Below are 15,634 nucleotides of genomic sequence, written 5' to 3'. Positions count from 1 at the left end.
TATCTTATTTAAAGCAATCGTATTAATGTGAACAAGCAGCGAGTTATGAACACCACATATATTTTGTCATAGAAATGCATTCAATACTGTTCTCGGTGTTTAAACACACCTTTACCAGACGTGTGCAATCTATTGAAAAGACGGTCCTGCAGTTGAGGGTAAGCATAAAGCACAGGCACTGCCGTCACTACATGGAAATCAACACATAGTTTTGCTTTTATGTTCACCTCATTGTAAATATTGCCCTGCCAATGAAACACACAACCTCAAAGGCAGTGAGTAACGGGGCTTGGTTGTATTAATAAAGTCTGATAGGTGTGAGGCTTTCAGTAGTGCACAAAAGGAAGTGTTGACTTTGTTGAAAAGTACTTGTGCAGTTTGGGTTTTTTTTTTCGTGCCTTTTATTTACCGGTAGTTGTGATCATAGTGACATGTGAAGCATTAAAAAAACCGACAACATTAAACATATAAATAGCAGAATCACTTCCAAGACAACTGGTTAACAACAATGTTTATCTATTGCACCTGTACATTTAGCGATTTCTCTTATCAGTCCCCAGCAGTTTCTATGTGTTTTTGTCAGTTGAATGTTATATAATTACATACATTATTTATAAAGTGTCATACATGTAAGAAAGATTTGGTTAATAGTTAGAAAGTAATATAGATTATTATTTATTTGGAAAAAAGTTAATGATGAAAAAAAGAAAGGAAAAGAGAAGCATTTAAATTCAAAATGGAAAAACAAAAAAAACAAAAAATAAATAAAACAACACATCCCACTTGATCAACACTAAGGTCTTAATAATGTGCACATAGACTATTATTGTGTTGCAGTGACATATCAGCTCAGCTGTCTGCACTGTGTGGCTCAGTCTAATGACTAATTCACTCATTAAGTTCATTTAAAGTTACTTTAGTTATAAGATGATGTTCTTTTTTTTTGCAGTTCTCGAAATAAACTCAGAATCGTTCAGCTTGTCAACTAGAACAATCCGCAACACATCAACTGGAATAGACGACCAGCCGGCAGACCACTCCAGACAATCCCTCCAGAGGTAAGCTCATTTTTACTTGAGGATGCTAATAAACATCACAATTGTGTGGATGCTAAGCTAATGCAAATGCGATACACTGTCTTTCATGTTGCTGTCTGGAGCTAGTTTGTGGTCAATGAGGCATTCCAAGGAAAGTCAATATGTTCTAAAGTAGCAAAGCTTTGGCTACCGAAGTGTTGGCTTGTGAGCAGGATACTGAGACGGCGGTTCTTCTTGATTAATACTGGATAGGTACAAAATGTCCATCAGTGCATGTTTCCTGTTCAAAGATCAACAGTAAAGTTGTGGACTTTAAAAGCTAAATAAAGATTCTTAAATGGGATCTGATTCCATAAATAAGGAGAAACATATTGAGTATATTACTTAAAAAAATTAGATAAGTTATATTACATTAATACCAAAATGTAATTAAGGTGGGATGAGTTATTGGTTCATGTTGTATGTCTAATTTATTGTTTTTTAGAAGGAAAATTAAAAAGAGGTTACACACAAAGTTTTAAGCATAATCATGAAAAACAACTTTCCCATTTGGACTATTAGTTACAATTTTCTCACAGTATCAGGTTTCTCAATTATCCTAAATCAGGCCCGGTATGACCTCTGCTTGACTGCACAGGTGTTGAAAGGACTTACTGTAATGTGCTTTAATCTGCAGCTCTCCAAACACTGTGCGTGCCCACATGATATACACTCTATTTATTGCAGCTAAATGGAGGAGCGTTTTGGGTTTTAGTTCAGTGAGTTCAACGTGTAAAAATCTCACGCTACGAATTCAGTGGTGAGAAACGGGGAATGGGTGCTGCACAGATCTGGTCTTACCCCGCTTTGCCTGAATGCGAGTCTTTTGGTCGCCCTAAATGTTTTCAATAAGACCGAGCCATTTTTCTTCCAATGGGCCATATCCCATTCACCTTACCAGACATTTTTCCAGTCGTCCTCACCCAGATGGATCAGGCTACCTCCGCGAAAAATGGTTACAGAAATCTTCCAAGAAAATAATTTCTCCCCTTATCCCTTTCTTGGAAAGCATTCAGTTTCAGCCATCATTTGGTAAACCGGGGGGAGGTGGGGGCTTGCGCCAAATTGTTGTCAGTCCTGGGGGCTTGATGCCTCAACCTGGTTAATACCACTGCAGAAACCAGTCTACTTTGTGTTTTTATGGACAAGCGTCACTGCAACTGTATTTCAAGTAGGCAGGCTAATGAGCTTTTTAACCATCTCCATATGGAGGTGCTCTAAAGTCTAGACGGAGGGGCAGTAGTGGTGGTAAGCGGTGGTGTGCTGACTGTGCCGTACTCTGCACCCCTGCACATATAATTCTTCCCCACAAGCAGCAGAGTTAAACCAAGGGCAAGTCTTGGTTGCCATCGGGGACCCATAATGGGTTATTGTTTACCACACAGCTCACAACAGCAGCTAAAATCCAGGATGTGAAAATGATGAGGAACACACTGCTCATGCACATTTACATATGTGGGCAATAATGTGATGTATGAGTCTGTATTTCCTTAAATGCCCAGCTGAAGCGTGCAGTTATAGCTGCGGGAGACCTCTTAAGGCAGAAGAATCAATTATGTTTAAGAAGATGAACAGTACTGAGTATAAAATAGTTCAAGGGTGTCAGAGTATTTGCATGAAAAGAGACAATTTAATGTTAAATTATTGTCCCGACCGGACTATATCATGCTTGGCACCCTTCCACTGGAGTTGCAATAAACTTGTACGTCTTACTCAATAAAATTTATTGGACGGCCTCATCAGTGGGAGCAATGCATCACGGCAGATAAAGTTCTTAAAAGCTTTTACAAACCTGAACAGTGCACTTCCACTCGTCAGCGAGAGACCAATTGTCTGCCACCTCTAATTCTCTAATCCATTCATTTACTTGGTGCTCGTGCGGCCCGACATCTGCGAAAGCAGGACATGCCGGCGACGACACCCTCGTAATTTTACCAGGTATCCCGGGACATGACATGGAGAGAGAGTCATCTGTGTCGGACTTAAGCTTTACCAGGAAAACCCCGTGACGTATGTCAGCGGCCACCATTGTCAAATGAATCTAGCCGTTCAACCACACAGCGTACCAGATGGTGGTGGTGAAGTTGCATTTCACTGCCAGCCAATGATTGAGTTTAATAGTAATGAAGAAAGAAAAAAAAAATTTAAAAATTAAAAAAATTAATAAATATATATATATATATATATATATATATATATATATATATATATATATATATATATATATATATATATATATATATATATATATATAAAGAATATATATATTTATTATTTTTTTTGGTTTGTTTTTGGCATCGTAGCGAGGACGGCAAACATTTCCACAATTATCTAAACAAGCGAGTGGAAAACCTCCAATATTTGAACTCAGTCAGATTTATGTCCTTTTGTCTTAGTTGTGCAGAAAACCAGAAATAGTCAAGAAATTACAATGCAGACACTCCGGATTTCGTTGACCTCAGAGATGTCAAACACATTTTATTGCGGGGGCCACATACAACCCAATATGACCTTATGTGAATTTAACAAGTAAAATTACATCATGATAACATTTTAATATGATTTTGTGGACCAATATAGACATTTTCCTTTGTTTCTGTACAGAAAAGTTGTAATATGTTGTGGAGAGGTTTACATTTATTGCAAAAACAAAACAACAACCTCTGAATAAACTCCAGATGTTTAATTCAAATAATTGCAATTACAAATAATTGTAAAACACGGTAGAATGGCAAAAACATTCACTGTTTCATCACTAACGTATCAGCTCAGCTGATTCCTCAGTAAATATAAAGATACTAATTAGAAACTATAGATACTTTTAAAATAAAAAAAGCAATGCTCTTCGGATGTTCACAGTTAGTAATATCATCCCACGGGTTGGATTGGACCCTGTGTTCAGCCACTTTTGTCCAACAGGATTTATGTTTGTCATCCTAGTTTACCTGTTGTTGTATGATTATATCTATATTTTATGCAACAAGATACCAATAGTTGGTAGTGTAGGTAGTTTGTGATGGTTTCCATTTTCCAAAAGTCAATAAACCCTTTGCTTATCGGGTAAAGGTAGGATACTTTGAACCAGGTATCAGTTGATATGACTCCATATTATTGTATTATTGATGAGATGCTTACATGTTTATGTATGATAAAATGTAGGTTTTAGTTATGTTCCATTATAATGTATCCCCTCTATGATGAGGAAGACATTTCTGTGGCACTCACAAAGTTGCCTCAGATGCATGAGATCTAAAAAAACACATCACGTTGGGTTGTTTCTGGTTACAATTTGATATTCTTGTGTCAATAAATGTGTAAATGAACCATTTATTCTTTATGAGAAGTGTAAGCATATGTGATTTACTCCAGCTTTTCTTTGGTTATGCAAAAACTAACCATTAAAAGTAAAGAACAATTACAGGACGCATCACTTTTATGATTAAAAACTTAGTTTTTTTTATGGACAGTAGTGTTAAGTTAAAACAAAAGCATTTTGAGGAAAGACAATGTCATTTTGATCAGTTGTTTCTATTCATACATGCAAATAATATTTAATAGTGTTTTTTGAGGTTTTTTTTAGGATTGCCTCTAAAAAGTTAAATACTTTAAAGTCTTTAGCAACACCTGTGTGTTGAAATTCTCCATTTCCAAATACTTTAGTGAGTGCCCTATAAAGGTTAACCTTGCGTGAAGAAGCGGCTGAACAGTGAAAATGTGAGTTAAAACTGCAGACGGGTGAATTATACCACTAGATTATAGAGAGACGGGATTCTCCGTGCTAAATAAAGCTACCAGAGATTTGGACTGTGTTCCTCGTTCTTCCAGCTGTCTGGAAGCTATGACAAACTGTTAGTTTTGCACCAGTTTGACAGACAGGAGTGTTCAGTCGGCTGGGGGAATGACATACATGGAAAAGTAAGACTCGAACGTCATATAGCACGCCGATGCAAATGCTCTTCGGCACGGTGATTAAATTACAGATATAAAATTAGGATATAACCATGTGCCTGAGTTATTTTGTGTGTCCATGTGACTGTCTGATATTTCTGTTGTAATCAACATACAGCAGTATCAGAATGTATTAACCCCCTATGTATCATACAAGATAGTAATCTGACCACTCTCTGCTATAAATAGCGCTTCATATGCCCTTTTTCCGATACTCTGATTATGTTTTCATTACCAAACCACAACACAATAGCGGTCTTTTCTGTTTCCATATAGTATGACAGTCTGGCTGGCCTTCGATACTAAGCGCATATAAATGACAGCTGTCATAAGCATTAGCAGAGATTAAACCTGATTTATGCGAGAATATATATTTTCTGTAATCTTTGCGTAAAAGTAACAAACAACACCTCCATCTCCCTTATTGGGAAGTGCTTTCCTTTACCCAGAAAACGTGTGCGTGCCAGTTTTCATTGGATCTCTGAAAATTCGACCTGGTATGTGTTTGAAGGTAGCGTGGGATTATTCTCTTAATGGCTTTAATGGGGATTCTGTAACGGCATTATATTTAGAAAAAGCCGTCACCTTACGAGGTTCTGCGCACCCTCATGGCATCCTATTTGTCGCTCGCTCTTTTATTTTTGCATCTTTCCACCTCTTAGTGTTACCCAATATTTATTGTAGGTCCAATCTGTATTATTGCTTCATGTGTTGAGTGTGTACATATTAGTATTCCTCGCGTTTCATCCGCAAAATCTGAGGCAACAGCATTTAGGTTTGCACTTTAGAAGAGCCACAGTCACAGATTAAGCTGGATCCATTAATGGATTATAGACAATGGTTTTTTTTTTTTTTTCCCCTGTTTGACTTCCACTTCTCGACAGTCACTCAGATGACATAGTGGGATTATTCTACAATACTGCAACCACTTTGATCTAAACAGAAGTCGGTGAGAGGGAAGCGATGGCGAATGGGAGCTGCAGATTGAGAATAGTCATGATCAGAGCCGTTGTCCTCTACGCTCATATTTTACCCGCCTCGCCAAGCTGTTACTTTAAGACATTGCAGATTTATACTTAGAGCAGCAACTGAGGGAGGAAAAGCCAAATACTGTTGTATCAGATTTATGTTCTATAATATTTGATTAATTTATTTGCTTTTTTATTTATGTGCTTCTTTGTCACTATTTAATAGTTTTTTGCATTGGGTTCTTTTTTGTGTAAACCTATAATATGTGACCTTATAACAAACTAAAATAAAATATATTTTTCATGTGGCCATTTATGCACGGTTCTTTTCTCCGCCCCTAATTTGACATGACAGTGCCAAAGGTCTGTGTTTCAGTCACAGTTGACCCCGGCTGATCTAAGCATGATGCCTCTCTGAGAACGCCACAATGGTTTCTACTTTATGGACTAGCTCAGATTTTCAAGTGGGATTTGCACAATAGCGCAGGGCCTCTGTGACACGAACCATCACAGGTCATTAGGTTAAGATGGGATGTTGCCTTTCTGGACCATCAAATCCAGGAATGACAGGGAATCCGCCTGTTTTGAAAAGGAGAGCTATTGTGGCGCTCTTTCACTGACAAATGGCAGATCCGGGGAGGCACACGGTTTGAACTTAAAGAGCTGTGATTGGTCCGCTCCTGCAGGGGTCGAGCGGCGGGTACAAGCCTATGCTAAAACAATTCAAGTCAATCTCCTTGCATAACTGAGGAACGGTGAATGACCTTTATGTGAGCAGGTTTCACACATAAAGGTTATTCGACATCTCCCTTCCTCCGAAAAAAAAAAAAAAAAAAGTTCCTTCAGTAGTCTGTACATAGTGTGCCAACCACAAAGGACGCAGACTATAAGACATTTAGGTCATCTTTTCTATCTTCAGCACTCATGTTCCTTTAGAGAAAATGGAGGGAGGGAGTGACACTCGGATGAACAAGTGAGGAATGTAATTACAAGACTGAAGAAGTCTTTCACCTTTTGACATAATACTTTGATGATGGGTTGCTTCCTCATTTCCTTTTTCCTCAGCTTTAACTTGGCACTTTCTGCATTAGATACAAGTCTACCTCTATTTTAGCACCACGCTACAATGCAAATAACTTTTTTTTAAATACGTCAACTCATGTGGACCTACACATTAGATTAGTATTAGATGTGATGGAAAGTTCCCATAAAGGCTCCATCCTCAACTTTAACTTATGAAGTGTTGAAACTTTTCAGGTTTTTAAACAGTCTTGGGTGGTATTAAAAAAAACAACCAAATTGTCAGAAATGTGTTTTATGTTGGTCTACTGATGCTGCTAGATGTCATGGATTTGGAATTTACACAAACTGTATCAAAACCTTGCAGTTTCATGGGAGTAAGAAGCCTTTCAAACCACCTTACCGGGCAACACCCACCTCAAGGAAGACCCCCCCCCCCCACACACACACACACACACAACCAAGTCTGACAAAAGAATGTGTAGTAACAACGTGTTGTGTGACGGTTTTGGACTCTTGAGTTATCTGCTGTCTCCTCTGAAAAGGTTCAAATTTTTTAGGTCCATGTGAAACTCCACTCGCAGCAACTTTCAAGGTCAAATGCCTTTCAATATGTCATCCCCCACCCCCCACGCCCCCACGCCCCCGGCTCAAGACACAAAGGGAAATATGCGACCCACAGTCGCAGCACCATCTGAAGAAGAGAGCAAATATTTAATGTTTGTTCCCTCTCCTCTTTATGGTAGGTGGCAAGTTTTGGCCGTCTAAACACACATTTACAACAAACAAGTGGAGGAGGATGGAGAGGAAACACTGACATTCCAGCCGACTGTCTCTATGGAAAGCCATTTGAAGGTGAAGCCACTCGCCGGCCCCGCGCGTCAAAATATTCATGCAGCAACCGTAACATTGACCAGAGGATTGTTTTCATTTCACTCAGCTAAGACCTATGAAGTACCAAAGGCTTACAAAATCTTAGCCGACTATGCGGTTTTGAAATTCGCATCCATCAAACGCGATGGCGAGTAAACATTAGTATGTGTGAGTCAACTTGAAACCTGCAAATCCCTTAAAGTTTTTTTGTTTTTTTTTCATCTTCTCACATCCCTCCTTGTGTGGCAGAGGTAATTTTGGAAAGAAAAAAAAAACTTGCAAAGAAGTGAACTGAGTTGGTGGTAAACATCATAGAACCAGAGTCACATCGGTGCACTTATCGCCGCTCTGCAGCTGAAAACATTAAACTATGGCTTGTACATCAAGAAGAAGAACAGACATATGATCAATCAAATTAAGTTAAGTAAATATGGAACGAGAATTGCGACGGTTCAGTCATTGTTCTCCCATTACTACTTTGATCTATTGCTTACTTTATTTGGGAATTGCCTTAATGGCAGACACGACTTTGACAGGACAGTAACGCTTGTAAAATACATCATCTTTTCACTAAAGTTACAACGGAGGACTTTCTCAAGTGACTCCGCAAGATGCCAAACAGTACTAAATTTCTTTTTATTTTTGCACTTCATATCACTTTATATATGGGTCTTTTTTTTCTTTTTTTGCACTCAATATACACACTCACCACTCATCCACTTCATTAAGTACTGTCGTACAGTCTAATGTGAACCGGTGCAATGGCTCTGCCATAAATTCTCCCTTCACAAAAGTGCAATGATGTTCAGTCTTTCTTGAGATTGTCGAAGTTTTAACGGAGTTGCATGCACTCTGCTCGCACACTTTAAAGGTAAACATCGCTGCGCTGCACATCTATATCTATATCTATATCTATATCTATATATGTATATATATATGTATATATCTATATCTATCTATCTATCTATCTATCTATCTATCTATCTATCTATCTATCTATCTATCTATCTATCTATCTATCTATCTATCTATCTATCTATCTATCTATATATATATATATTCTGAACATGTTTAAGCGACTGCTATTTTAATCTGCTATTTTTCTGCTTTTAATGAAGTAAATCACTTCAACTGTGAAATGTGCTGTATAAATAAATGTTATTTACTTACTTAAAACCACACATTATTTTCTCATGATTCACTTTTTCAGGTTTGATCTTGCTTTGCATTGACAGCATCACATGGAGAGGTGCTTCTAATATCTTTTTTTTTTTTTTTTTTAATGGCTCCAGACTGCTTGCTTGTGGTCCTGTGCTGTGGACTCGTGGAAGTGTGGGATTGTTTAAACAGTAACCGCTAGAGGGATACACATATACGCCTTCCAAAGTCCGTAAACACCATCCTATCACTATGTGCCATAGAGAGAATTACCGTCAGTGAGAGTTGCCTACCTGTGTGACTTCCCACTATGAAAAAAAAAAAAAAAAGCACACGCACACTCATTCACTCACTCACTCGCACACACACGCATACACACACACACACACAGCCCCCGGAACATTTGAAACATGGCTTGTTCTTTAAAAGACTTTGAGAGTAACTGCCTCTAAAGGGGGACGCCGAGCTCCGACTTCTCCAAGTGTGTCTGCTCCAGGCAATCAATGAGGACCGCGATGCTTACTTCTGCAGCTCTCTGTCCCTCTGCCTCTCCTTCGCCTCTCCAGATATTATAGTGCATTTCAACTTTTGTGCAGGCACACAGGCAAAGGGAGAGGGGGGAAAAAAAAGAAAAAAAGAAGAGAGAGGCAAGTTTTGGATTTTATCCTGGATCACAGCTCACCTCTTGTTCTCTGTAATAAATATGAGAGGTCGGTTTGCTGTCACTTTTCTTTGGAATTTAATAGGCTGTCTGCCATTTCTTATGCTGTTTTACGGGTAGGATAAGGAAACAACAAAAAGGTATGACAAGAGCCTGGCGGACAACTGTGGATTTCTGCGAGTAACTCCTACCGTCCAAAGGGGATGAGGGGGGCATCGGCCGGACCCCCCTCTTGATTGATTACTTATTAGTCATCCCTTTGGCTAAATGGGACCCATTGAAAAGGCACCGTGGAACACATACATGAATCAAATATTCCTGTGTCCCCTGAATGTCTCCAGAGTAGTTTTGCTTAAGAGAGGGGGTCGTGGCTTAGCATAATAAAGAGGGAAAAACAGCATAGCTTTATGGGTTTATTTAGACAGTTTCTACGCTTTGACATTCTACCGCTGTAAAAAAGAGAAGGAAAAACTCGAGAAGATCCCAAAGAGAAGAACATTGTGGACATAATTTTTTCTACTTATTCCGTTGTTTCTTTTTAATTTTTTTTTAAATTTAAATTTTTCTTCCTATTTTAATTTTTTTTTTTTTTTACCCCCCCATTTCCTCCATCGAAAAATGAAACTTTGGACATCACCCTGGGTGTCTTGCCTGGTTATTCTAATCTTGTGTTTTGGATCAGAGTGCGGGACAGTCCGGAGAAAGGGGAGATCCAAGAGGGAGTTGGTGCGCATTAGGGAGGCGAAAGCCACCATCCCAGGGGCTTGTGCCACACGTCTGCCCCGGGGCAAGCGCTCTTTGCCCGGCTTGGAGCGGCGGGTGCTTCGCCAGCGCCGGCGCTCCTCTCAGGCGGAGGAAAACTCTCCAGACCGGGGGAAAGCTGTCTACTTCACCGGCAGGGGAGATCAGCTCCGGCTGAAGCCCGGCGTGGAGATACCCAGAGGCAATTTCACTCTGGAGATGTGGATCAAACCGGAGGGAGGTCAACGATCGCCCACAGTGATTGCAGGTAGGAAAGATCTGTGCATCCTCCATCCTATTATCAACACAACTCCTTTTATTAGTCCAACTCCAGAATGGACAGATAATAAGAACCATATATGTTAAAAAATAAATAAAACAATAAAATCATATCAGTGATATGCAGTGTATGAAACAAAACAACATGCAGTTTCAACGAGTTGAAAATGAGTTCATCTATCAGACTAGACAATGATGTAATGCTCTGAAAAGTACAGCGGATATTTTAGGTAGTGCAACCATAGGGTCACTGAAGATTTTGATCACACTTAAGTTTGCCACCTTGCACTAGAGACGATCGCTGCGCAATAAAAAAAAAAAAAAAAAAAAATCCAATATTCACGTGCTTGTTTAATTCATATTTATCATGACGGTCTATCTGAGTTATAATCACACACAAACACACACACATATCTAAATGGGGGGAGTGTGTGCAGCCACATGAAGGCTACTGCATCACTTGAGCGGCAGCTGATGTCACTGTGCGTAAAAATGTAATTTCTCTGAACCGACTTGGCTATTTTAAAGCTATGATGTAATGGCCAAAACTTTGTGCGCGAGCACGTCACGTCAGGCACAAAGCGGGGAGAGATGCGCCGTATGTGGAGGCGCTCAAAGCTCGCAGCTCAAGTCGCAGCTTGAGCGCCCCCCCCCCCCCCCCCCCCTCCAAAAAGAAAAAAAAAAAATCGACACCTTTGGATTGGCTACCGGAGTTACGAGACAGGAGAGATCCAGGGTTTCCCCCTCTTTGCGCGGAAATGTGCTTGCCTGTGTTTGTGCATTGGTGGTGGTGCGCTTTCATGGCGCTCAGCACAGCCTCTCCAAAACGCAAATGCTTAAATCACCGTCACCACCGTCGGCGACTTCCTAATTGAAGGCGCAATCAGGTAGTGGTGATGCGCCTTGCGTCTGACGCGACTGGGCAGATACACGCTCACTCCATCCCTGCCGTCTAAGGAAAGCTTGAGACTTTTAGCATCTATGCGCACTGCTTTCTGTCCAGCCTGATCTGCAGCCATGCGTAAAACGAGCCCCAGAAAGGCGTTAAAACTGCATCATTTGTTTTGACCAATCGCGCCTTTTGTGCATTACAGTACTAGATCGCTTTCCCCTGCTTGTTTGTTGCTTTTTCTTGCCGATAGGGAGCGTTGCATACACAACCCATTGCTTACTACACGCCTTTAGATGGCTGCCTCTGAACTGAATTGAACTCGGTTGTACTCACTTCTTATGCCAGTCTCTATGTTTTGTGGACTTTACCGAACAATATTAGTCGATGTACTTCTATTGGTGTTTACTATCTGTCAAGAGTCTCTGAAAACCGCCCCGTCCCTCAACACACATAAATAATGGCTTGTAGGTGTATTCAGATACAGTACTCTTTTAGGTAGTGCTCGCCAGTTGGCAGTGGGACATGCTCTGCAAAGCCAATCGCTTGTCAGAGTCTCAAACAGGAGGAGATGGGGGTGAGGGGGTCTGTTGTGACCTGAGTGACTCTTAAAAATCCAAAAGGTTGGACACAATAACAGAAACATCTGTACAATATAACGCGATCCAGTACAACAACAACAACACAGGCGACAACCTCCAGTGACCACAGAGTTGAATAAACACATGTCAGACTCAATCCCCGCAACGGATGAACATTACAGCTTTTCACATGTGGTATGGGATCACGTTTTGCAAAGGTGTTGTTGTTGTGGTCGGGACCTTTTTCTCGCACCGCCACTGAAAGATTACTCTTCTTGCATAATCTTATTTGATTCTCATTCAAGATTTTCTCCCATCAGTGTTGAGAGAATGAATGTAAATAAAATAAAATATGACAATCAAACAAATTCACTTGAGCTTAATCTTTTAAATCCAATTCAGACCTCAGAAAATCCCAGTGCCTCTAAAAATGCTCCATCCCCTTGTTTTGATCCCAGCAGTGTTGTTTGCAGCAGATGTTTTTTTTTTCTTACCGTGTTGTTTTGTCCATTTCTCATTATCTCGTTTTGTCTTCTCCATGCACATTCTTTCAGCACTAATTTGTTATTTTATGAGGTGCTGGTTTTCAGTTTTAATTTCTTAATTAAGTGGTCATTATCCACCAGCCTGATAAATAATAACTCAGGTCCCACATTTGCATTTAGTTTTGATGACGTGTGCTCGTCTGTAGTTGTGGATTTTGAACGCTCACTTCTTACTGGGATGCTGGACAAACATCCCAATTTAGGGGGAAAAAAACAGATACGGCTTCCCAAGATATAAATCAATTCACTGTAATAAGGGAGATATCCAATTTATCTACTTAACATATCTGCATTTTATCTGAGAAATAGAACACTTTTTCACAATTGCCATTTTTCCCTATTATTTTAACTTCTATGAGGTGAAACATAAATACTGAATACCTAGTTATCATAGTCATTTTGTATTCAGGGTGGTTTAGTGGTGAACATGTCAACTAGGAACATCCCTAGTTTGAGTCTTTTTTTTTTTTTGCAGGGATTGCATGTTCTCTCAGGTTTCCTTGGGTATTTTGTTTTCCTCCCACAATACAAAAAATACACATTTTGTGTACGTGAAATTGTCTTTGACGGACTGATGGCCCTGTGGTCATAAACTGAATGAAGCTGTATAGAAAATGGATGGCTGTTTTTAGAGGAAACTATGGGTATCTTGGGTATCCCTGTGAGTTTTCCAGGCCTCAGTTGAACCAAAATGCTCCTCAAGGAAACAGGGCTGTCATGTATTGCCTTTTTTTTGTTCAGATTTGGAGAGGTACATGTGGTCAGAATTGATCCCAGACTTAAAAACCAAACTGTATACTTATATGCACAAACCTAAATGACACATGCACACACCCACTCATCCGCACTGACGCCTGCAATCACACCATCAGAACATCAAGTTCTGTGTCCAAATGTTACGCAAACTTTGTTGTGCCCTATTAGCCCTCGTATCCGGGCCATGCGGGGTTGTCTCGCAATGTAGGAAAAGGAAAATACATCTAAAGAGAACTGGAGAGTCTGTTTCATAACTCAATGAAGACAATTATATGCAGACTTTAGCAGGTGCTTATTTTTGTGGTAATAGGTTGTTTTTTTTGCCTATTGTTATGATTCATATAAAAATAGTTGACACGTTTTACCTTGTCTTGGGCTTCTTTATGGATGCTTAAGAGATGGGTCATGAACTAATTTCATTAAAGTCAAGTACATAAGCAGGATGTGTAATATTTTACACATCAGCTGAGGACTAGTTAACACTCATCCTCAATTAGAATCTCAAACTGTTTAAAATAGGACTTCTAAATACCAAGCAATGTTCTTACATTTATAGGTAGTGTTTGTTTTTGTGTGTGTGTGAGATTACTGCATCACTGTACAAGTACCAATAGTGAAAAGGTGGTTTTAGTCTCTAACACCTCACATTGAAAAACAGGTTTATGAGCAGCTATTGGCAGATCCTTTATGACTCATTAAAACCAGCTTTTAGTTGGTTGATTCATAGTAATATTGGGCAGTTCAGTCAGATGTTTGAAGTCAAGTGTTTTAAAGTGGCCTGGTGACATTTTTTATAATTAATATCGTTGTTATGTTCGTCAAGTTTGTTTATGAAATATCAATGGAATTTTCCATTGTCTCTCCAGGGGAAATTTCTGGCGGTCACTTTGGTGTGACTATGAAAAGTGCCTCTCTTTGACCTTTCAGAGCCAGAACAGTTCAAAAGTAAACGAAGTCTTCATTGTTCCCTTCCTCCCTGCTTTTCATCAAGTCCTTGTGACATTTTTCTTTGAGTGTGTATGTGTGTTTTTACACTTTTTCTTTTTTTTTTTCTGAGTGTGTTTTCATAGAAAAAGAAGACGAATGGCAAGTGCAAGGAAACTTGAAAGGAACCGTGCTAAACCATTGCACATGCAAATCCTTTTGTATGTGTCTCTGCCTGAACACAAATCTGAACTTCAGTGTTTCGGTTTGTCTGTGTGAATGGGTGTGTGCGTATTTGTTCATGAAAATGTATATATGCACCTTGGCATAAGTATGTGCGTGTGTGTCTATGTGTTTCTGTGTGTGTGTGTGCATGTATGTATGTATGTGTGTGTTGGTGTGTTTGTGTGAGTCCCAGCGGTCACAGTGTTGGGTCTGGAAAAGTGTAGCGTGTTAGATTAATTGAGCATGGCAGAATTATGACAGCTGTTTACACTAGGAGCCCTACGAGCATTTTAGCACACCTTTTAGCCTTGAGTGCACTAGCTGACAGATGGAAGGCTTTTTCCTTCCACTGTAGTGGAAAGCCGGAAAACGTCATCCACCGAAGGACTGACCTTGATGCTGAACCCAACCCTCACTCTTTGAACATTAGTCCATTGAAATACCAAGTTAATGAATGCATACTGCAGTGTGCGTCTAATTAGAAGCAGGTCAAAGTTACCAAGACGTCCGTGCAATTACCATTAGCGAGCCACTTACTGCAGGCTCAGGTAGCCTAATCGATTTTGGAACAAAGGCATCCAAGTGGACAGGCGTGTTGAGCCAGGGTTGTGATCATCACTGTCGTAATCAGCTTGCAGACAATAATAAACGTAGCAGAGACAGCTATGAAGGGTATGTGCAGGAATCTGATGCACACATCCCGCTAGAAACCTCAAAAGGCTTTTCATACCAATAATAACGGAGTGTTCGAGGCACAGATTGTCTCGTTGTCAACATGTTTTTTTTTTCTCCGAAAGCACATGTTACCCTGATGTTAGCAGTACTAGAAGTGAGAAGTGCAGGGTCCAGCTTTATCACCTGTGAATGAGCAGTTCTCCACATGCTGAAATGGACCTTGTTAGGTATTTCAAGGCACTTTGGAATCTTTTGCATGCTTTGCCGAGATTGTTTGGATACATTCACAAAGTCATGAATGTGCAATAACACCCA

The 15,634-nt window shown here is 39.8% G+C and overlaps 1 protein-coding gene across 1 annotated transcript in view; it reads left to right on the top strand.

Annotated features, from left to right (window-relative positions):
- Positions 1-10,322: 10,322 nt before the first annotated feature.
- The window catches only part of LOC308140380 (pappalysin-1-like), a gene marked incomplete at its 5' end in the record, with an annotated part of 89,094 nt that continues 83,782 nt past the window's right edge, over positions 10,323-15,634 (top strand). The window contains one exon of the mRNA XM_080510142.1: positions 10,323-10,713. Within this exon, the coding sequence (XP_080366268.1) occupies positions 10,323-10,713 (391 nt within the window). The remainder of the gene's footprint in view (positions 10,714-15,634) is intronic.

This window comes from Blennius ocellaris (genome assembly GCF_963422515.1).
Source record: "Blennius ocellaris genome assembly, chromosome: 15".
NCBI classification, from domain to species: domain Eukaryota; kingdom Metazoa; phylum Chordata; class Actinopteri; order Blenniiformes; family Blenniidae; genus Blennius; species Blennius ocellaris.
The sequence above is the reverse complement of the archived record's forward strand: the minus strand, read 5'-3'. Positions and strand labels throughout refer to the sequence as shown.